This window comes from Siphateles boraxobius, unplaced genomic scaffold, assembly GCF_051911475.1.
Source record: "Siphateles boraxobius isolate OS27281-9 unplaced genomic scaffold, OSU_SipBor_1 56, whole genome shotgun sequence".
Classification (NCBI taxonomy): domain Eukaryota; kingdom Metazoa; phylum Chordata; class Actinopteri; order Cypriniformes; family Leuciscidae; genus Siphateles; species Siphateles boraxobius.
The window spans coordinates 4072866-4096454 of record NW_027509182.1 but is presented as its reverse complement, the minus strand read 5'-3'; the positions used below and the strand labels follow the sequence as shown (position 1 = coordinate 4096454).

At 37.3% G+C, this 23589-nt stretch overlaps 1 protein-coding gene across 5 annotated transcripts in view; it reads left to right on the top strand.

The window, feature by feature from the left end:
* The window catches only part of pisd (phosphatidylserine decarboxylase), a 40020-nt gene that overhangs the window by 10865 nt on the left and 5566 nt on the right, over window positions 1-23589 (top strand). The window contains exons 3-6 of one of the 5 annotated variants that reach the window (XM_077206423.1): window positions 5399-5553; window positions 17421-17586; window positions 21305-21541; window positions 22056-22194. In XM_077206423.1, coding sequence (XP_077062538.1) covers window positions 5462-5553; window positions 17421-17586; window positions 21305-21541; window positions 22056-22194 — 634 coding nt within the window. In that variant the 5' untranslated portion in view covers window positions 5399-5461. Of the gene's footprint in view, window positions 1-5398; window positions 5554-10687; window positions 10816-11824; window positions 12279-17420; window positions 17587-21304; window positions 21542-22055; window positions 22195-23589 lie in introns of those variants that run through there. The other 4 variants (XM_077206425.1, XM_077206421.1, XM_077206424.1 and 1 more) reach the window with 4 other exon arrangements.

The following is a 23589-nucleotide window of genomic DNA, read 5'->3' as shown; positions in this document are numbered from 1 at the left end:
CTTGAAATCTGGTCTCTGTCAGGACCCCAAGCAATCCCGTTGGCTCAAATTACTTTTAATAGGTACTCTCTTTAGCGCCTGAATCAATTCCTACAAAAGCACTTTATGATGAATGCTGTTTTTGCTCTGTTGTAATGACCATTAATGTCTGTATTAGCTCATAGCATAGCTTACACAGACCTGATTATCCCAATAGTTTAGCTTATACACTCGTTTGCACTTACCCTACATGTATTCACAATTATCTTTCATGTAATTGTGTTAAATTAAGTGATAATTGCATTTTTTATAACTGAAATATTTAGACATTTGTTTAATTATTCACTTAATATGCTATTATTATTAATTAAAAGTTTATCAAGTCAAATAAATTGCATTCAATTTGTTTTATTATGCACTATATAGTAAGCTGTGCATATTATAAATTAATATTGTTCGTAAGTATAATCATTAACTGATAGTTGATAGAGACCTGATTTCGAGGGAGGACCCTATTTTCATATTTTGAGCGATGACTCAATGTTTGTTTGTTATAATGAACAGAATCCACTATGTAAATAAAAGATTTATTGTGCAGTCAGCTTCATTTGTTGTGACAGAACTTTGTGAGTGCTCTTTGCGTGCTTTCTTCCATGCCCAATCCCACACACAGTATGCTTGCTTTTCTGTTAAAATTAACAGTGGATTGTGAACGTAGAAACTTTAATAACAAATGATTTATCGGGAGCGTTGATGTGTGTAGGTTGTGCAGCGACACGTAAATTGAATCTATTACAGGGAAGTTTTTTTTTTTTTAAGGGAAAGTGCATTTCTTAAGCCTTACCCTCGACTTGGTTCACCATCCGACTATGATTACTAAACAAACTAAAACACGAATTGTTTTTCTAAACAAACTAAAACAGGAATTGAATAGTGTTGTCTCGAATCACTCTCTAGCTGATATACCTGATGAGTTAATTGTTAAATGCAGTTCATCATTGTGCCAAAACACCGAAAGCTTTTGTGTCAGGTTATGTTGTAATGATAAATGTATTTATTTTTATTTATTTAATTGTATTTATGGCCCGCCGAGACCTGGGGCCTGTTTCAGAAAGGAGGTTAAGTGAAAACTCTGAGTATGTTAACCCTGAAATGAAGCAAACTCTGGGTTTTCCGTTTCAGAATGGGAGGTATGTCAAACCCGAGAAAGCAGAGTTAGTCAAGCCTGTTTCTGAAAGAGGGGTAACTTCTACTCTGAATCAGTTACCATGGTAACTTACTCTGTGAACCTAACCTGGTCAGGAGCAGGTTTTCTTATATAAACCCAGAGTTTTTCTTTTAGTAAATGCATTTTGATTTAATAATCTTTTGATATTTTGACTGGAAACAACAAGACAAAAATGCTAAGTAAGGAAAGCATTCTTTGCAGTGCAGTACATTCATTCATTGCACATTTTTCTATATAACTTCGGAGAGCACATTAGTAAAGCTGCTGTATCAGAGCGAAAGGAAAATGTGCCTCGCTCTCATGCTCTTTCTGAGAGTTTTTGTGTTTCCTGGACACAAAAACTTGAGATCCATCAAAGAGGAGTTTCACAGGATTCCAGGACAGTGGTGGAGAAACCGGTTTAAATGAGGCTAATCTGAGAGATGACGTTCATTTGATAACATCTTGCTGCGACCTCTGAAAGTGACCTAATAATTAGATTTTCCTTTAGGATTTCCAATGTGATTGGATGCATTGATGACATGCATATTCCCATCATCGCTCCTGCTGAAAATGAAAGAAATTACTGTATGGAATGGAAGGATAGTCTGAGATATATGCCGTAACCACCACAGCTGTTAAATACACACAAATTATTCACAATTTATTTGGTCATCTTTATTTCCTTCAAATACAAAAGCAACAGTTATTCTTTTTCCTGTTGGATTTGACTATTCTTCCAGTATTGTGTATCTCGTCTTCATCTATCAGTGATGGTGCAGTTCCAGCCTATGCCTTCCTGCTGTCGGCTCAGTAGAAGTCAAATGTTAATTTCATTAGCAAAATGTAAAAAATTTAATAAGTTGGATTAGAGAACATTTAATTATGTGAAAAGAGCATTATACTATGTGGAAACAGCTGCTGCAAATTGAAATAGACACTGAATTATATGTATTTAATATGCAAAATGTTTGTGAAGTCATGTAGCCTACAGCCATGAACCTTTTATACTTAAAGATTTAGGCTAACTGATTGAATTATGAACGTATTGTTCATTTTTAGTTGCTGCCACTTTTTTTTTTTTTTGCCTGTGAAAATGAGTATAGTTTATTAACCTACCTTTTCTGGCAGTTTTCACCTGATAATATAACAGTGAATAAGAATTATACTTGTGTATTGACTGAACATGTGGACGTCTTTTTTTTGGTTGCTGTTGCCATGGTGAATCGTAATTTCGGCGCTCCATTGATCGTGGCTTTTCATAGTCGTGGGGCACGTGCTTAACTCAGTCAACCTACTCAGTTGATTGATCTAGCTCAATTCAGCTGTTCTGAAACCGAAACCTCAGAGTTTCCCATCTCAGGGTAAGTCAACTCAGGGTTCAAGTTTTAACTCAGAGTTGTTTGAACCTCCTTATTGAAACAGGCCCCTGATGTGTGATCCACCAATCCTAGAGGCTCACGAATCTGGAGCGCCCTCAGAATCTGCACCTATGGTCACACTTACTAAATATTTGTTCCCTAAACAGCCACAAACATCTTTATGCGTCATTGAACAATTGACAAAATATATTTTCCACCAGCGGTTTAGGGTTTATCCTGTTATTACACTGAAAAGGTCTTTTTTGTGGAATGTAAAGCTGCAGTTCTAAGTAGTGCAACAGTTGGTTCCAGAAATGAATGATTTTGAAGGATAACTTATAAATCTTTAAAGACAGACCTACTTTGAGCTACAAGGTTGTTAATCCATGGTATTTGCTTCCGCTGAAGCCATCAGCCTACATTATTTCAGCTTATTTTTAAAATAATCATGTTTACAGTGGAATTCTTGGTGATAAACTGCATTACCAAATACCCATGATGGTGTACAGAAAATTACACTAACAGAGTCAAAAAAGCAACGCGCTACTCCCATGAAGTACTGCGAATGATGTAATGGAGTTGATCTCACTATGCTCTCAAAATACTGAAATGTTTGTACATTTGACTTAAAATAAATTGTTTTCTACATAACATTTGTAAACGAGAAGTTTTATATTTCACCTCTGATTGGCTTGGTTCATGGCTAATAAACAAAGACTATTAAAATCAAAATTTGAAAAGTAATGGAAAAATACTTTTGGAACCAACGCCACTGAAAAAGGGGGTGGGCACTGCTGCATTGTCTTTTTTTATTTGTCATTGTTTTTTTTTTTTTTTTTTTTGTTTTTTTTTTTTGAATTATTAGTTTATCAAGTTTGACTAAATGAAAATGAGAAATTTTACTTTGGCAGCTAGCCAAAGTGTGTTTGTGTGTGTATGGAACCTGTCCAGTTAAACAATGCTTTGGCTGCAAGTGCAAACCCTCAGGCATGGTTTTGTTTGAACATTATATTTCCTCTGAATGTTTGCAATTGATCTCTAAATGAACCTAATGAATACTTTTTAATGATGTTTTTTTTTTTGATAATTACTCACTTATGTTCAAAGTTTTGGGGTTGGCAATTCTTTTTAAGTCTCTTATGCTTCATTTATTTGATAGGAATACAGTAAAAAAACAATGTATATTGTAAAATCTTATTACAGTTTAAAATAACTTTTCTATTTTAATATATATGGCAAAGCTGAATTTTCAGCATCATCTTCAGCGTCACATTGTTCTTTAGAAATCATTCTACTATGCTGATAAATATTTCTTATTATTATCCATGTTACAAACAGTCCTGCTTTAAAATATGCATCAAAGATTCTACAAAAATATTAAGCAGCAGCACAACTAAGTACGATTTTTTAACCTTAAAATAATGTTTCCAAAATCGTTTCAGTGGTTCATCAAGTCGTGACATGGTGTAATGCACTTATGCCACACCTTTGCGGTCCTTTATCTGATATATCCACACTATGTAAGATTGCCATCAGGTCGCGTTTCTGTAGTTCTAATAAGACATAAGAAAACTACTAATTTGACTTGCTTTACGGCAAGCGTTTGCTCGTTTGTGATGTCGCAATTAGGGCTGTCAGTTAAACGCGTTATTAACGGCGTTAACGCAAAACCATAATTTTTTTATCGCGAGATTAACGGTCTTTTTGGTCTAGCAAACTTTGTAGTTTTTTTTCACATGCTTTTGCAACAGGACGCGGCATGCGCGGCGCTGCGATATGAAACCCATTCATTTCAAGGGCTTGCGCCGTGCGAGGACGTTTTGTTGCTTCGTCGACCAAAGCGCAAGTGGATCTAGCTAGACCGGAAACAAAACAACAGGCACGCGCACACACGCTTGTTTGGGCTTGCGAGCCGGTCAAATAGGTTAACGTTACGTTTTGAGTGGATGACGAGCGCGAGACGCCGAAATGGATGCCAATAAGATTCTGAATGGAAAGTTTACTTTTAAAAATTTGGCAAATGGTTCCATTGACTAGACCAAAGTGATCTGTGTGTTTTGTCGTTATGAACTGAGCTATCATCATCGCAGCACGTCCAGTCTGAAGTACCACTTGATGATGGCCAAGCACACACACACAGCTGATGCGAATTCTCCGCCCCCTCGTCAATATCAGTACCTCGTCAGTATTTCTTTCACCCTTTTATTGATGGACAGTTACATTGTGTTACAAAGAAATTATTTGCTCCAAGTGAGAATGTTAGTGTGGAATTGAACACAGTATTGCCTATGTTGTTTTCAATAAAAAAAAAATGTGCACAAAGCAAGCAATCCACTTTTTTCATGTTGATAAGAGCATTAAAATGAGAAAAAATAATGAACAAAAAGAAATCAAGAGACATTTTGAATAGATAAAAATGTGCGATTAATCACGAGTTAACTATGACATTAATGCGATTAATCGCGATTAAATATTTTAATCGTTTGACAGCACTAGTCGCAATACATCATACTTTCATAAAATCATGCATCATACTCTACCTTGTCTGTGGCCATTGTTGGTTCCAAAGCCGATGCTGGATAAACAGAGCATGTGCGTGCGCGTGCGACAGTAGGCTGCGGTAGGCTAAATTATTTACGACAGCGGTAATGGACAATTCCGCTTCCAACCCGTAGAGTGACCGCAGAGGAAAAGTCACTTGGTGTTGCTTTAAGGGGTCTTTGATGAATAAAAAAGTTCAAAAGAACTGCATTTAGTTGCATTCTACTTTTGTGTAACATTGTAAAAGTCTTTCACTTTTGATCAATTTAATGTTTCTTTGCTGAATAAAAGAATGGATTCCCATTTTTAGGTTTTCCTGGACTACAGGCCCGTGTACGGCCTCTTCCTTTTCTTGTAGCTACAGGCGGGGGCTATGCAGGATACGACCAATATGGGCGATACAAAGATCGGCAGCTGGAAAAGCTTGGCATTGAAGTGCCACCACGGATTGCCAATGGAGTTCAGGTAAGGTCAAACTCAGAGCACATTATTCATTGTGTGTAAAATTCCCAAATAAAAACTGTTGCCATTGAAAATTTGTTGTCTGCCATTTCCATAACCTCTTTCCCACATTCTAATTTCCGCACAGGAGGTTGTGTGACATGAACTATAGTATGCAAATCTTTCAAGTTTACTGAAACTGAAAACTGATACCCAGTCATTCAAAATTCTTTCAACCCAAAAGCCATTTTTCTCAGTATTTGTCCTGTGTTTAGTTAAGTTGGGACACTGATGGAATAACCTGTTAAATGTCTTCAATGTCTCTGGATACTGAGATACTCTGTGGAGCCCATTTTCAAAAGTGTGTGTGTGTGTGTGTGTGTGTGTGTGTGTGTGTGTGTGTGTGTGTGTGTGTGTGTGTGTGTGTGTTTGCACACAGGGGTAAAAGGCTCATTTGACTTATTTTCTTTTTTAAACCAGAAGATGGCACAATTCACCTCATCACTTTTTCTTGACTGTGTTTGATATGCACATGGAAATTTGGCTGATCCTTGATTGCGGACAGCGACGCAAAGTTGATTCTTTGCTATTTTGATGTAATATTTAATGGTTTTAAAATGCTGTAGATTTATGTAGCAAATGAGAATTGATAAAATTGACTATTTTGAGACAAAGTTTTTTCAGTTTTGTTCAAGGTAATTAAATCAACAGTTTTTCGATAACGGAAGCATATGTAAAAGCCAGTGTGGATCTAGAAAACTCATCTATACTACATGGGCTATATCATCAATACTATGCATATATACTATAATTAAATACATCAACAACAGATTGTAAACCCTTTATAGAAGAGTTTAACAAAAACTTTTGAAATGACTAGAAAGAACAGTCAAATATCAATGCACTGAGACCTAAATGCACAGTATGCTAGATGTCACTTTTTCAAAACAATAATAAAGGGGTAGTTTGATGACGCTGTGAATGAGCGTGGAATCATGGGAATTGTTGTCTTCACCTCCTCAGCTGATGGAAAGCAATCCGACGGGACTCAGGCAGAAATCATGTTGATGGATGAGAAAATGTTTTACTACCGTTACTGTGGTATGAAGCAGGGTCTTGGGAGCGAACGCTAATGACAGACACATGCGCGACACCAGTCTCGAGTCAGAACTGAGGAGCTACGGACGCTGCTGCTCCTCTCATTTTGTTTCTTTTATGGTTAAAGTTACATTAATCATTCGCCTCCTTCAAACGTAACTGTAACAAAGTTCAAGTTCAGGGATCACTTAAAATCACATTATTTCATTCTAATAAAACAGCCGCAAGTCCTGAATAACTACTCATACAGGCCATTTTATTTGACAAATTAAAATTTTGGCTGCGCTGTTTTACTTGGTCAAAACAATCATCAAAATACATTTGAGTGTTGACAGTTATGTTAATGTTTCTCTGTGCCTCCATGGATGCTACGAGACACTTGTTGCACTGCAGTAAGCTAGATCGATATTAGAATATCATATTAAAGGTAATAATTCACCCAAAAATGAAATTAGCGCATGATTTACTCACCCTCTAGCCATCCTAGGTGTATATGACATTCTTCTTTCAGACAAATACAATATGAGCTATATTAAAAAAAATGTCCTTGGCTCTTTTAAGCTTTATAATGGCAGTGAATGGCCATTTGTTTTGAAGTCTGCATGTCGACTTGCGCCAAAAGAGTAACACTTGATGATGTATGACGTAGGAGTAGTGTAAGCTTTGACGCCTTCAACAAGGTTCAAACAAACAGGGCTGGAAATTTACCGTTACCCACCTGTCCAGCAAAAACAGAGCAACCTGAATGTCGGACTGGAAGCCCTTCTGCCGGCGGAGTTCTCGCCATCTTTCGAATGCTTTACCGATGTAAATTCGGTACTTGGCGCGCTCTTTATCCTTTTCCCTCTTCTTTGTAAGTTGATCATCAGAACGTCGTCTCTTTGGTCGTGTGTCGGCCATTATTCAAACTTCCCTCTTGATGCTTCTCTCTCCTTCACACACCCCCTTCATGTGCACGCGCACTAACCCCCCAGGCCACCCTCAAATACTTCTTGCCAGTGATTGGCTGGAACAATGTTTGTTTCGTGGTGCGGGTAAGCCAAGTTTATTTTTGTTGCCGTTTGTGGAGCCTATGGTGTTTACAGAGACCACGTTTTTTTTACAGTGTGTTCAGGGAACGGGCAGCTAGCGGATAGTGAGATGTTTGCTGTATGTGACAAAAAATATTTTGGCCTGACATCACTTAGAGCACCTTTAAGTTGGGTGTTCACCTTAGTCAGTAAATATGACTAGTTTTGATTGCTATTTCATTTGCATAAATGTTGAATTAAAGACTGGATTTATATATACACATTGTATATTTGTGTTCACTTCACAAAGATGTAATATTCTCAAAATCAAAAAAGTTTGTTTGTTTGGGAGGAGTTCATTTTACATACAGTATTTTGCTTGTACATCCAGTCTTTTCATAATAGGACTGTTATTGGATCAAGGAAAAAGCATGAAGTGGCCAAGTGTAAGCCAAGATGCAGACTAAAAATGTTTTTTCACCGCACTGTTTTGATTGTGGCGTTGCTTTGATAAATACACTGTGTGCGAACATTTCAAACCTGGCTCAAAGTGTCAGTGTGACACTGCTGAAGATGTCAAGCTGTTATGGTGATCAAGAGTTTGGCAGTGCGTTTCATTTGGCAAGCCAAAAAATCTGTTGCAACAGTTTATTGACCCTTTAGACTAAATTATAAAAAAAAGTGTTCGTAAGTGGTTTTTGTTGAGTATCCATGGCTTTAATGGTACGTATAGTATAATATAGGAGTTTGTCAAAAACAGGCCCAAACTGAGAAAATTCATATTGGTGCAGTTGCTGATATTCAAATGGCCAAAAAAGTAATATTAACTTTTGATAGCTTGTAATGTAAATCAGTGAGAAGTTTATATAACCGTAAAGCAGACTACTTGCATAAAATGCATAACAATATTAGTTGCCCCTTTATTTCAAGTTAACCTAAGTTGCTAGTTTTCACAAGACGCATGTATCACAACCTAAACCATTATACTAAAAGGCCTTTCACTTGCTAAAAAGTATAAACTATGAATCAGACAACAAAATGCAGGTAGTAGATTATAAACAAGTAAAAAAGCAAAAGTTTTGATCATGTTATTAATTTAGAGACCTTAGAAATGTGTGTATAAAATATATATATACAGTAGATGGTATAGGCTTATGGTTAACCCTATTTAAATAACCTTAACAAAAAGCATTGATCATATTAAATGCATACTTAAATAATCAGTTTATAATATGAATTTATTTAATTTGTTTATAAAAGTTTTTAATTAAATGCTCTCTGATGTAATGAAAATATGTGACGGGTACAAATGACGGCTTCATTTGTTGTGTGGCCTTTAATACCAGCCTGCTGATGTGGTTGTTTGATTGTCCGAATCACCTGAGCGTCTGTTTAATTTACTAGTGGGGTCACTAGCGTCTGATTGGCTGGTTCTTTCCCTAGAGTTCTGTAGTGTTTTATCTGCCCTATACAACAGATAAACATCAGCCTCCAACGTGGAGCTTCTGTTTGGCCTGACCTGTTAATGACCTGTCTCTGCGGGCACCGGACAGTGCTGTTTACACACACAACTCTTATAATGGTGTAAAGTCAGTTGTCACATCCTCTAAAAGCTTGATTCTTTTTTTTTTTACTTTAAACATGACATTTTTGCATCCGTTACACACACAGGCAAAAGTAGAATGCAGGACCAGCACAATATATACGTTTATTAAAACGATACACCGCAGATTTAGCCCTGGCATTGACCAAGAACTGGTTTTCTAAGGGTATTCAGCACTATGGCAGACTTGTACCTCACAAACAATAGTGATTTCTTCTTGTAAGGAAGGGGGTTGGGCAACAAAGCTGCGAAGGACAGGACTATTTATACAGTGTCTAAAACGAGCAACAACAACAAAAAGTGATTTCATTGTGTTCTAGCCATTTAAAAATAGCCAGTGCTTTTGACATTTTCAGACATATTTAATTCAGTGTGTATCTATATCATGCTTGAGTGTTTCAATAGTCTAAGCCAAATACATAATTTGGTGAATGATCGCATCCTGTCAGTCGAGGACTCTTCACTTATCTTGCGCGTGATATATGTGGACAGATTTCAGTTTAGCGGGTTTGTTGTATTTGCAGATAAGGCACAGTGCAGCAGAAAGCCTCGCTGCCGGAGATACCCGCGCTCTTTGTGTAGGTGTGACCATTTTCAAGAACCTTCTCAGACACACAATTGCTTTGTTATATTTTTTGCCTAGAGGTGTAGGAAAATAAATCAATAAAGCGCAGTCTTCTGATAATGATACTCATTTGTCACAATACTAAATCGATGAACTAAAGCGTTCAAAGGTTTCGGGTGGACAAGAATTTAAGTCTCTTATGCTTTGTTTATTTGATATAAAAGAAAAACAGTAAAATTGTAATAAGTATTAATACAATTCAGATTAACTGATTTCTATTTTAATTTATTTGAAATTAGATTTTTTTTGTAATGTAAAAGTCTTTCACTTTTGATCAATTTATGTTCTTGCTGAATAAATGCATTAATTTTTCTTACATATTTTTAAAATAAAAATCTTACTAACCTTGAACTTTTGAAAACTAGTGTATTTTATTATTGTGTGTTTTTTATAAAATGTATATTTTTTTTATATATATTTTTTTTTTGTGACCAAAAACGGTATGGAAGAAGACCGTTAATATTTTTTATAATTCAAAAAATATTTAATATCTTACATTAATATTTTCATTATTATTTTCCCAATTTTAAGCTTTTCATCCAGTCCACCATGTGGTATATCCTTACAAAGGATTGTATATCCTTACAAACCCAAAAGGGTTTATCTTGCTTACAAAGAGTCCCAAAAGTAATACTATTTCACAGCAAAAATCAACAACTTTAATCATGAGCACTTGTTTTTGTCTGTTATATTCATTTCTCTGTCTACTGAATATGTACCCTTTATCTATCTGCAGCTCGCTATCAGCTTGTAATTTGTGTGTGTATGGAGTGGGATGGGCTCTTTGACAGTCATCAAATAGGAAGTAAGCCCTTTTTACTCATAGGTCTGGTTAATATTTAGTGATGACAGCACACATGCCATATCTGTGCGGATCCCAGTACCAAGACAATGAGAGGAGTTTAGTCCTTTGAGAAGAACGACAGACTTCCTATTGTCACTTTGTACAAGTGAGTGTGAAGATTTCCTTTTGCGAGTCATTTTAATTTGTTGTTTTGTATTTTGAATTGTGAGCTTAATTCTTTCATCATCAGGTTAATTATTTTATATGTCGAGTAAGCAAAGAAATACTAATTATTTCTAGTAGGAGATCATTCAGGGTTTTTATACACAAATTTGTATTTGTACAGATCAAAAGATCAGTTGAGACAGGAAGGTTTACTTCCTGTTTTATAGGAAGTCCCACGTTCATGTGATTATTATTTTTTTTTTTTTTTTTTTTTTGCAGGCGGTCAAGTGCACTGACTTCTGGTTTTCTTTAAAAGAATGTTAATGCTGTAATTCCGCAACAGAAGCCTATTGTTTATTTGATAACATTTTTAATTTAGTCAAGGCACAAAAATACTTAAAACATTACAGAATGTATGAAATACTAAAGATGAAGGAGAAAAAAAATATTCCACAGTATCTCAATACATTTGAAAATGAGGAATACTGTGTGTAGGGTCCAATGTCCTAAAACAAAATATTATTAATATTGGTGATGATGATAATATTAAATAAATAAAAAGTGTTACTTGCATAACCTATGTTTTAGTTATAAATGTGTGTGTATGCATAAGTATAATATAATTCAAATGTAAATTGGTTCATGGTAGCAATTACTGTTTCAAACCCACTGTCACTGTACTGAAATGGTGTATAGAACATTCAGAAATGAATAATCTTATGAGTGTGAATTTAAATGAATGTGTATTTTGAGGGTGTGTCAATGCGTGGGAGTTTGTAGAGAAAGTGATTCCGAGATCAGAAACCGTTTATCATAACAGTGAGCTCTTTATCCTTCAGTTGAGGAAAAAGATGAGAGAGGGGTAGAGGGGGAGAGAGAGGGAGAGAAAGGGGGGGGGTGGGGTCAGAGATAGAATTCAGGATCTACTGAGAACATGCTGACAGGATTGTCTGTTTACAAACCCCTCCCTCTCCCTGTCCTTTTCATATCGCCACCTTCCCAACAGCACCAGGCCTTGAATTCAGCAGCAGCTTAGAAGAAAAGGTGGACCTATCCACTGGCTGACCAATCGCAGCCCAGCATCCTACACGTGACAAGCAGGGGGGGCCGGTCTTTGAGCGTTGCAGCGGAAAACCACCGGGCCAAACAAACGGAGGGAGCGCGAGAGAGGGCTAAAGCCTGCCATACTTACTAATCCCTCCACAGTGATCATGTGTCAGCGGAGTCTGAAGCAGCAGCAAAAGGGGCCGGTGCGGAGCACTGCGGGGAAATGGTGAGATGCTGCAGGTCTTTGCACAGCTCTCCCTCTTGCTACAATCTCCACAGAGTCAGGGTTGATGTGCGGCGTTTCCGTCTGTCAGGCTCCTCGGCGGGAGCGACAGGGGAGCCCGCACACAGCGACGGCACGGGAGGCCCTGGACCCCCGGGGGGCCCGTCTCAGCTCAGCAACCGGAGCCGATTCAGGTACCGGCAAGGAGTGTGTGAGAAGCTAGGACATAGTTCAGACTGAGAATGTAATGCATTTGGATGATTGGTGAATTCAGTCAGATCTAGACCGCTTGTTGACATTGCGCTCGAAGTGAGAGAGGACAATTGAAGGATCATGTGAGGCCGGAAGGTGGGCGACAGAGGGGATTATTGAGACCTCGCACGAACTCAGCCACCCTGAGGAGGGACGATCTGTGTGCAGTGGGAGTTAGTGTGACAGGACTCTTTAAAGGACACTCTTTCACCATCCCAACTATGCGAATGCGTTTGGCCTAATTGTGGCATAACATTAGGCTGTTGGTAGCACTCTGTCCGATTCAAACTGCATAGTTTGCAGAGCTCTACTTGGAGCAGATGCTGTTCCCCTTGAGTGAGCGAAAGATGTGTAGAGCAGAGGGAGGCTCATATTCAGCCAGTGATTGGCCAATGTGTGCCTGCAATGAAAAAACAAGGGGGGCTGTGTTGAACGGAGAGTGTGTGAAAGAGACTGAATCCAAAGACTTTGTTGTCTTTTTACAGGCTGCTATCATCACCTCTCAAACGTCCTCCGCAGTTTGAGTAATGCACTGTGTATAGCTGTGAACTGCAAGGTTCTTTGATGCATATTCATCTGCACTGGACAGGTTGGGGGAGGGGTAGAAACGCTCTAAATTCAATTGAATCATAACCTGATGACTGCAAGAGCTCTCGTTAAAACCAACAATCATTGTTTCAAGCCGTTCAGGCGCACTAGGTTGCAGCGCACACTTTGGCATATTAACTGGATTTGCCATCCGCTAGAATGAGGTTGCATAATGCACAGTGCTAAAAGTGTTTAGTGTTAAAGGTTATACCATGCATTTGCGCAGTTCTTATACAAATGTAGTTATAGGATTGAAACAACATTTGCACAGAGGAGCTGTTAAACTCACTTTATCAGGTTTGTTGTTGTATTGTGTTATGAATATTTTTGGCTTGGGTTCCTCTTGTACAAGGCTATATTTTTTCAGGCAAAAATGTATGCCTGAATGGTGCGGGATGAGTTAGGCTAACGTTTATACTTAATACTTACACTAAACTACTGATTTAAACAAACCTCTAAAATTGAGACAGTCCCTTCATAGCATTCAATATGTGCACTGTAGTCACGCTCTCAGTTGAAAGAGCCAATCGCCTTTATCACAGAGGTATTACATTTTTGTTTACATTTGAATGCGCATTAGCTTTTATTGATCAACTAGAAAAAATACCATTTTATTTGTGTTACTGGAGCTAAAGAAGCACAACATATATCAATATTACCAGACCTTTTGAGAAAAACATGCCAGTGACGACATTTCTGAAAATTGTTACACTGCTTCTAGCATGTTTCACGACACTTTTAAACAAAAGTTAAATTGTCTGAGTGGTGCTAAGAGCATGTTTAGTTTGATATGAAACCAATGAACATGAAAATTAAAAAAAAAAAAAAAATTGCATACCCTACCTAAGACCCAACCAATAGTGTTAACGGAAGCAAACATAAGATATAAATGCATTTACTGAAGCAACTGTGCCATTTTAGCTCGTTTTTACAAGACTTTGAGCTCTTTTATTGTGATTCGTACCAGAGTGTTCCACATTGCAAGTTTACTACAACAGAATTGCCATATGAGGTTGGTTATGTGTCCACCAAAGTGTTTTTTCACTTGGCTGGTGTATTTTTCCACTTGTTTTCAATGGGAGCGCTGCGTTTTTAAAACAGCAGGAGCGTAACGAGGTGCTGAGTGTCTATTTCACGCTGAAGCGCCGAGCACTCAGCGTTTTATACCAGTCGCTGAGAATTGAAGAATGTTCAACTTTGGGTAAAACGCAGCGCTCATCACTGTCACTTTTTCACAGTGGAGGAGATGCAGAACAAATATCACACCGACCAACCTCCACATTCTGCTTGTACAACGTCAACAGATGACATAATAATGGAACAAAATAATTTAAAACAAGAGCCAGAGCAAATACTTTACATTGTATCGACATTTTTAGATCGAAACAATACAGAAACAAACTATCTGTGAAATGAGATAATAGTAACACTTCCGCGGATATTCCATATCATAGCAAGCAAAGCGTCTCAACTGAAAAAACACTGCCAAAACACTCTCATGCGCTCACAGGTAGGCGTTTTTCACCAGAGTGCCTAGCGTTTTCAGCTGGCTTAAAACGCTTTTGTGGACACGTGGCCTTATGGTTAGTGTTTGGAGATCATAACATAGTATTATGCTAGGAACTGAGCAAAAACATGTCTTTTAATAATCGATAATCTGCCCCGTAATCATAATTTGTCTGAACAGTAAAAAACAGTTTTGGTTTGCCACTAGTGTCAGCTAGAACCTGAGGCACAATTGTTTTTTTTTTTTAGCCTATGTTGATTAGTACGATATAATTTATTTTTTATTTGAAATTGTACAGTTCCAGAGATTTCAGTTCTTCCCCTTTCAAATACATAGTTGTACTTGACTTGAAGTTGCTGTTTTGCCGCCAGTACCAAGATGGCCGCCAAGTGGTCTGACTGACTTTTTAAAGGGACTTTGAGCTTTACTATTTACATTCGCTCATACCAGAGTCATGACTAGACTGGTATGGTCCGATGTTATGGCCTGTTGCAGTTTGTCTATTTATAGTAAGAGCAATAAAAATTTACAACTCTCTGTAGGAAAGGCCCAAACGTCAGATGCTGTTATGATGAAGCACAACAGGTCAATGTACTTGATGATTGTGTAGCCCAGGCACTGGTTGAAAGGTTGCCCCCTGAACCTGTACTAACCTGGCAAGAGCTGGTGTTTCCATAGTTCTTTTCACCTGACCACGATGCAAATGTTGATCTCTCAAACAGAGATTACATTTTGAAAGGGTCAAAGTAAAGATGTTCTTGTGTGCTGAATTGCGAGTATACCTGCCAAAGTCGGGTGACTCATTGAGTGTTTGTGTTAGGCCATCTATGGCTAAGTCTTCTCTGTCCACGGGTCAGAACAAGTTTTCATCCTGATTAGGGTGGACACAGTATTATATTCTATAGATAGCCCTTGTAGCTGCAGCCCTGGTCCCTGTCAACCCCGCTGGTGCTGTGTCATCACTTTCAGGGCCAAATATGACCCACTTTACTGAGACTCTAAAGCTAATCACTTTAGCCAGAACTGAAGCACTGGCTCTTATGGTCATTTTCAAGAAAAGCAAGCAGTTCTAGCCAAACAAGACGATGAGTTGCATCAACCAGACCAGAATAGAGGTGCAACATTTTTGCATGTGCTCTTCCAGTCGGCAACAGTTGTGTTGATCTGGAATGTTTTCCGCCGGCACAAGTGCTAAAATAGCCTAACGGTCACAAAAAATAAAAAGATTACTGGCGGATATCCTGCACGGCTTCAGTAGTTCTGTGCAAATGTCCCACTCGGCGGCATGACCCACAAAATCCATGCATGTTCGTGCTGGTTAAGTAGGTTTATGTTGATTAAAATGTGATGAAATTTGTCATTATCTTATCCTCATGGCGCTCCAAACATGCATGGCTTTTTCTTGTGCAAAACATAAAAGATTAAATAAAAAATTTTATTCAATTAAATTCAATGTGGTCATATATCAAATTGGACCCCATTGACTTTCAAACAGTGGAAAAATTCTTCAAAATAATCTGTTTGTGTTCTGCTGAAGGAAGAAGATCATAAAGGTTTGGAATTACATGATGAGGGTGAGTACATTTTGGGGTGAATTATCCCTTTTAGAAAATGATGTAGACTGGCCTAGACCTTCGGTTAAGTATTTCTCCTCATGTACCAGTTCTAGAGCAAGTGTAACAGGAAGGTGACGGTAAACCCTAAATGAGACTAAAGATGATAAACAGGTGAAGGCAGCCTTTGCTTAAACTGATGTAAGTGGAATTGAGCTGAAAGGCATATATGGTCAGTGTAGTTGAGAGGCAGTGTGAAACGCCATGAGGTTACGTTTACAGTGGAGAACTGCTATTTCTGTCTCTTTCATATCTCAAGTATCTGTGTAGCATTTATCTTCTGCTGTTTATTGTCTTCTGTATGGGAGTCTTTGTGTTTGATCTTTTGGTATGTGTGAGTGGGCTGTGTGTATGTTTCTGCATGTTATATAAATATTTCTTTCCTTTCTACCATCTTGATAAAGCAGCCCAGTTCTGTTTTTATAGAGTGAATCTCAAGAAAACACATTCAGGTAATGTTTTTACCCTAAAATAAAAAATGGAATGGGTGTGTGTGTGTGTGACGTTTTCATGAAAAAACTGCACATCTGCCAATTTCCCATTACCATACATTTAGACTTTACTCTCAAGTTTTTTTGTAATTCCTGTTGTTCTCAGTGGTTATCATTATTTTACCAATGTCTTAGTAACATTAACTATCAAAGAATTATTAATTTTACTGCAGTTGTACACACCACCATTTTAATGACAATTAAGCATATTTTTCCACCATAATAAATATATAATATTTATATTTATTTTAATAATAGTAATTGTATATTATATTACTTTACTGATACACTTGTAATTACCATAATATTTTAATAACCATTTTAAAGAAATATTAAATTAAATTGTAATAATATTATTCTGTTAAGGTAATGGATGTTGTTGAAAAATATTAAAATTGTAATTACATTAATAATAATATGTATATTTATTTTACCTCAATACAAAATAGAAATCATTTTTATTAAGGACACTTGTGGAAATATATCCTTAATTGTCATGAAATGTGTAATCTTCTGTCATTAGTGTCATCCGATAGAACTGCAAAAACATTTTGGCAGAAGGAACATTACAGAACATTACAGGTTTCATGAGATTCACTGTATAACAAGGGGTGCTCAATCCTGTTCCTGAAGGTCTACATGCGAAGCTTAGCTCTAAATCTATTCAATTACATCCGAAATTATCAAGTATATCCTGAAGATCTTGATTAATTAGTTCAAAACAAGTTGGAGCAGAGTTGGTACTGAACTCTGGAGGAAAGGTAGTTCTCCAGCATTGAGCACCCCTTCTCTACAACATTTAGATAATCTGGACATAAGTCTTTAATTTCCACCTTTGTGTCTTGAGTATTTTGTGCACTTTGGCATCATGAATGTGTTGTGCAGGTTGCAGTTCCCACAGTTGGCCCTGCGGCGGCGTCTAGGCCAGCTGAGCTGCATGTCCCGGCCTACTGCCCGCCTTCGCTCATGGCCTCTGTCCTTCCTCTACTACATCCTGCCCTTTGGAGCGCTCAAACCTCTCGCCAAAGTAGGCTGGAGGCCCACAAGCAGAGTAAGTACAGGTGGAAACATCAAATAGAGCCCACAGACTGATGTTGTGTGTGTTTGAGTGTGCAAAATCTCACTATCCAGAGACATATATGACATCCATCAGTGTGTAATCAATGTATTATGGGTTTTGGGGATTTGGTTATGCAAAACAGGTTACCTTATTGATGATGCTGTGACGGTAATGTCTGTAATTATGGGAAGAATTACTGGAAACATTACGGAATAACGGCCTAAATCTGGGATCAGTTCTCTGTTTTTTAACCCGAAGAAATGAAACCTCAAAACTGATGCAAGGTCAGCAGAAAGAGCTGCTGCTATCAGCAGATGGCTACTTGCATATGGACCCGCTGAGCTCCGTTGGGACTGAATGTGAAAAGAGCCATTGTCCCATGGTGCAGCTCTGAACTGAGGAACACTTTGTCTCTAGACCCGGTCGAGGGCATCGTGCCACGGTGGTTCTGACACCACTATTGTTCAGTTCCCACGACAAAATTGCCAGTCAGCCCATGCTGATGCTCAGAAGCACCATACCATATACCATATCTCTAGCGGCAGACAGGAAGTTACAGAGAAATAGAAAAACGTGTTTGTTAATGTAAAGCTGTAGTTCTTTGGAGAAAAAAATAAAATAAATATATATATATATATACACGGGCTGTGCGATATAGCTAAAAAAATATCACGATATAATGTTTCATATATCGATATGGTATCGATAATTATTGACATTAAGACAAGTAGAAAAGTTTGAATTTAAACCACTTTTTTCATCCACATTATTAAGGCAAACAACAAATTATATTAGTTTTAGCAGTCAAAAACAAAAATATCATCTTTGTCTTATATTAAGTGTTAAAGAAGCGCTTGAACTTAAAATGTTACAAAACGTGTGCAATGTAAAAGTGTAAACGTAGAACAATCAAGGCAAACTTTGAGATAGATCAACATCTGTAATAAGTAGGGGTGTAACAGTTCACAAAATTCACGGTTCAGTTCGATACGTTTTCGATACAGCAAAAAGAAAGAAATGCCAGAGAAATTTCCTTGATTTAAAAAAAAAAAATTATTAAAAGGAAAAATTGTTTAAATAAGTGTTTTCCTACATCTTGAAACTTTTAGTTTTATAAATGTGGGTAATCTTTGAAGGGTGAACAAATAATGTTTTGATCGTCACATGAAAAATAAAATTTAAATATAATATTTGAGTTTTGAAGTGCTGGAAAACGATGTGTGACGTACTTGAAAGCATTTTACCACTCCTGACAAACTTCCGTGGCTACAGTTAGTGTTACATTAGATCCATGGTGAATGTTGCTGATCTGTGGACTTTAAAGACTATAACTAGTTCATTCATGCCACAATCTTCTGGTTTCCACGTCAGCGCTGTTTGATTTGTTAATAACAGATCAATTTAAATGCTTCTCACTAGATCTCGCAGCGATGTAATAACTTCAGAGGCGAATTTAAATGCTTTCTTTACTGGATCTCTTAGCGCTGTGCAGTGCAGCGCAAGCCGATCTTGATCAAGCGACACTGACATTGATGCTCCAAACAGATAAACGGGTCCATGAAGCACAAAATAATGAGCAGCGCAGTTTCGTTCCACTTTCATTCCATTTGCCATTTGATTTTGGGCAACGTTGTGTTGTTTGCGCCAGCAATGCACGCATTTTAATGAAAATATCTAGCGCTATATCGAATTTATTTTATTATATATATATATATATATATATATATATATATATATATATATATATATATATATATGAGAGAGAGAGATACAATTTTATATTCTAGGATATAATAGTGCATTTAAGTCATGTTGGTAAGATTGTATTTATGAGTTGAATGTACATGAACGCATCCAAAAAGTCGTAAAAACCAGTGGGAAGTTGGGGATTTCATTTGAGTCCCGATCTGTACACCACAAGACTTATAGTTATTTAGCAGTGACGTTGTCAGGTGTTTTTATTTACAACACCATAAGCTGAAGTGCCTGCACAAAATATGATATCATTGTAATATACAATATATTATGTACCAAGAAAGTTTACATTGGCTTCCTAAATTAATTAAACGGATAAAGCAAACACACCTGACACGCATTCTTTGTTCTTCATTTTCTAAAAGTAGAGTTCAAAAAACCTTGCTGAATTTTTGTGTAGTTAATTAAGAGAATGTACTCCTTGATCTTGCTCTGATAAAAATGACTTGAACGCTCCTGACGTCATAAACGCCACTTCTCAACTCGTAAATATGAACTTCCCAGGAGGACTTGGAACACACCATGAGTTCTTAATTTGAATTCCTTTTATTTTAAAAAGTAATTGATTGTTAATTTTTGGAGCTTACTATAAACGTATCAATCTTGGCATAATATTTATATTTTGTTTCAAAATGTGCGAATGTAAAATGACACTTTGTGGATAAAGAGCCTTTTCTGGGTCAGGCAACATTTCTCATCCTTAACTTCCTGCTTGTTAAACCCATAACCATCATCTACAACCCACCACCTTGAAAGACTCCCAAGAGTCCGCATTTAGCTTCCTGTCTGTCAGTTCGGATTGAAGCTAACTACAGTAATCCACTTACAGTGAACAGCCAGGCCAGCTCCTGTCATGCATCAGCCTCTGTACTATCTGTAGCACTGATCTAGGATCACTTCTTGCCCACATCAATAATGATCAGCGAGATACACTGATCTAAACACTCTGAGAATCCAAACACTGGAGCACATGGTGCACTCATATACAGCTGCTTGACTTTAGATGCTCACCTGCATTGTTCACATCATTATAATCCTCAAAATATAATATATTACTTGTATATTACAAGGGAAAATGCATTTTTATTCATAAATATCATTATTTTGGGGGAGTCGCACCATTTTGCTTTCTGAACTAAACTAACCTTGCCTTATCATGAAAATGTCAAATTATGTGACATTAAGAATATTTTGGTTCATTACAAATATTTTCCATTTAAATCAGATCTGGGATATTCCTACTTAATTTGACAACAGAATGCTCAACAGAAAGTCAAATATCATGTATAAAGAAACAAAGTGGCAATTATTAATGTGCCCCATTATTCTATTTTAAAGGTTCCTAATTTTGTTTTAAATGTCTCCTACAACAGGTTTACATGCAAGTTAAAAAAACACTTTAATTTTCTCATAATATACATTGCAGCATCACCTCTTTTCTCAGTGTCTGAAACGGTTCAATCAAGAATCCAGTCTCTTTAAACTCCTCCTTTACAAGAGCTTAGTCTGCTCTGACTGGTCAGATGGCCTAGTCTGTTGTGATTTGGTTTAACAAAAATTGGTCTGAAACAAAACGCACATTATCATATCTGTATTTCAGCTCCTCAGGGTCTTAGATGACGTTTGCCAGGCAGCCAATGAAGAGCATAGGCTGGAATTATGCAAATTTGTTACAAATCTACATGGGTTTGTCATATGATGACTTGTTTCAGCAATTCAGAATCAATTCTTTCTTTTAGGATACAATAACTTTATTTGTCGTGTACTTCGATCTTTAAAACTCTGCAGACCTTTAACATTGAAAAAAAAAAGTTAAACACTGCATGAAAGGTACGATTTTAAAAAGCATAATAGGGACACAATGTGTGCTAGCGTTCCTCTCTGTGAACTTTTGCTGTTGTGTAATATAAAGATACTTGTGCATGTCTTCAAACCCTGTGTCTCTTGGGTGTAGGTTACAATCTACAAGTCCATACCCACACGACTGCTCTCCAGAGCCTGGGGTCGCTTGAACCAGGTGGACCTGCCCACTTGGTTACGGAAACCTATCTTCAGATTGTATATATGGACTTTTGGAGTCAACATGAAAGAAGCGGCTGTGGAGGATTTACAGCACTACAGAAACCTGGGCGAGTTTTTTAGGCGCAAACTCAAACCTCAGCTCCGGCCGGTGTGCAACTCGCACTGTGTGGTAAGTCTGGGTTTGTAACGGTTGAAAGAGGCATTCTTTGAATTCCCATTCACTTTCATTCATATGCAAACCTAGGAGAAGAGACTTGCAAGCATGTGCATTGAATTTTCATTTCACGCTCTTTGTGATAGTTTAGGTTCGATGACCTGCAAGTATATATGGGCTTTAATCAATAAAGGATCTAAACATTGTTTGGTTTTGTATAGTTTTTACACATTTTTAAAGAATATGAAATTTCATTTTAAAAAGGAGCTACGTTGCTGCCAATATAGCAGGAAACCGGAGTAGATGGAAATATTTTACACAAAGGGGTAAAACAAAAACTTTTTTTTTTTTTACGGTAGCCCTGGAAAGTTACATAATTTGCTGTTGCCTATATTTGTTACTGGGTCTGAAGTAATTGCATGTTTAATCTAAAGACTATTTACAGCTAATCGTGTCAGTTTTCAATACAGTATGAATAAATATTAAACATACAATATATTAACACAATGAATGACCATTGGCTCCACAGATCAGTCCGGCTGATGGCAAGATCCTTCATTTTGGGCGTGTGAAGAACTGTGAGGTAGAGCAGGTGAAGGGAGTGACCTACTCCCTGGAAACGTTCCTCGGGCCGCGCACCTGGACAGAGAGTTTAACAGCTAACAGAAGTAAGTCTCAATACATTTGTCATTGATCCAGAAACATACTACTTGGTCAAAAGTCCTTGATTTTGGATCTTTTTAACCCTGGAAAATTTTGGATACAAGGTTTTCGTAGCAACCATATCAATTTTAGATTGTAAACATGGCTTGTGCCCAGTACACATTGTATGATTTTGGGCTGTCCCAGACGAAAGGTGACCAATCGTGGGGATTTCTGTGGTCTTGGCTCCTAAACGGTGGTCCTATGCCATAGAGGTGATAGTTGTCACGATCTTGCGACCAAAGATAGCCTGCGATAATTTTCTGACTGAGATGATCATGCTACATTTCTGACACTGTGCTTGCTTCTACGACCTACATCATCTGACTAGCCAATAAAAATGCAACATGAAATGACACATTGATCAATGTGACATTGCGTTAACTTAAAACTACTTGCCTCAAGCTCCATTTGTAAAATTGCCATGCTAAGTTGGCCTCTTTTCCCTAGCTATGGCCACGTCCATATTTCTCTTTCGCTTCGTCTTTTTTTTTTCAGCACACGTAAAAAGCGAATTTGCCAAAAGCAATTTATCTTGCTCTATTTGTTTACCACTAGCGCATGCTGATAACATTTATTTATGCAATGCTGATTTGCGTCGTAGCCTATGATTCAATAGGTGTCATCATCGTACAGTCTACATGTCGCACAGTGTCATTTGTAATGATCTTACAGGATTGCTGAAATCGCACAGTCTGTAGCAGGCATAAGAAAAGAATCACAATTGCAGGAAATAGTGTTACTCACTCAAAATCAATTTACATGCACATTCAGCGGAAAATAAGACGTGTACTGATTACCACAATAGTGGCAAAGCAATTCTGATCCCATCCGCTTTCAGTCCGGGATCCAGTTAGTGAAAGTAAGTTCATATAACAGAGATGGCATTGAAGAAAGACATGTGAAAGCAACAATAAATGAGAGCTGAATTGTACATTATTGTACCGTAAGACAACAGCAGTTTGAATGGAAATTGTTTCGGGTTTTTTCGTCATTTAAAATTTGGTATACATTTCGAGATGTTTTGCTCCAGTCCGTATTGTGAATTTCTGGATCACTGTATGGTTGTCTGATGCCAAATTTTGCTAGTAATTTTATAAAATATCAAAATCTTATTAAAAAAAAAGCTTGTTGATCGTTTTAACTAGCCATAATCCACACTAGGGTTCAAAAGTGTCGGGTTGGTAAGATTTTTTTATTTAAATGTTTTTGACAGAAGTATTTTCTGCTCCCCAAGGTTACATTTATTTGATCAAAAAAACTGTAATCTTGTAAAATATTACAATTTAAAATACCCGTTTTCTATTTTAATATATTTTTAAATATAATTTATTCCTGTGATGGCAACACTGAATTACTCC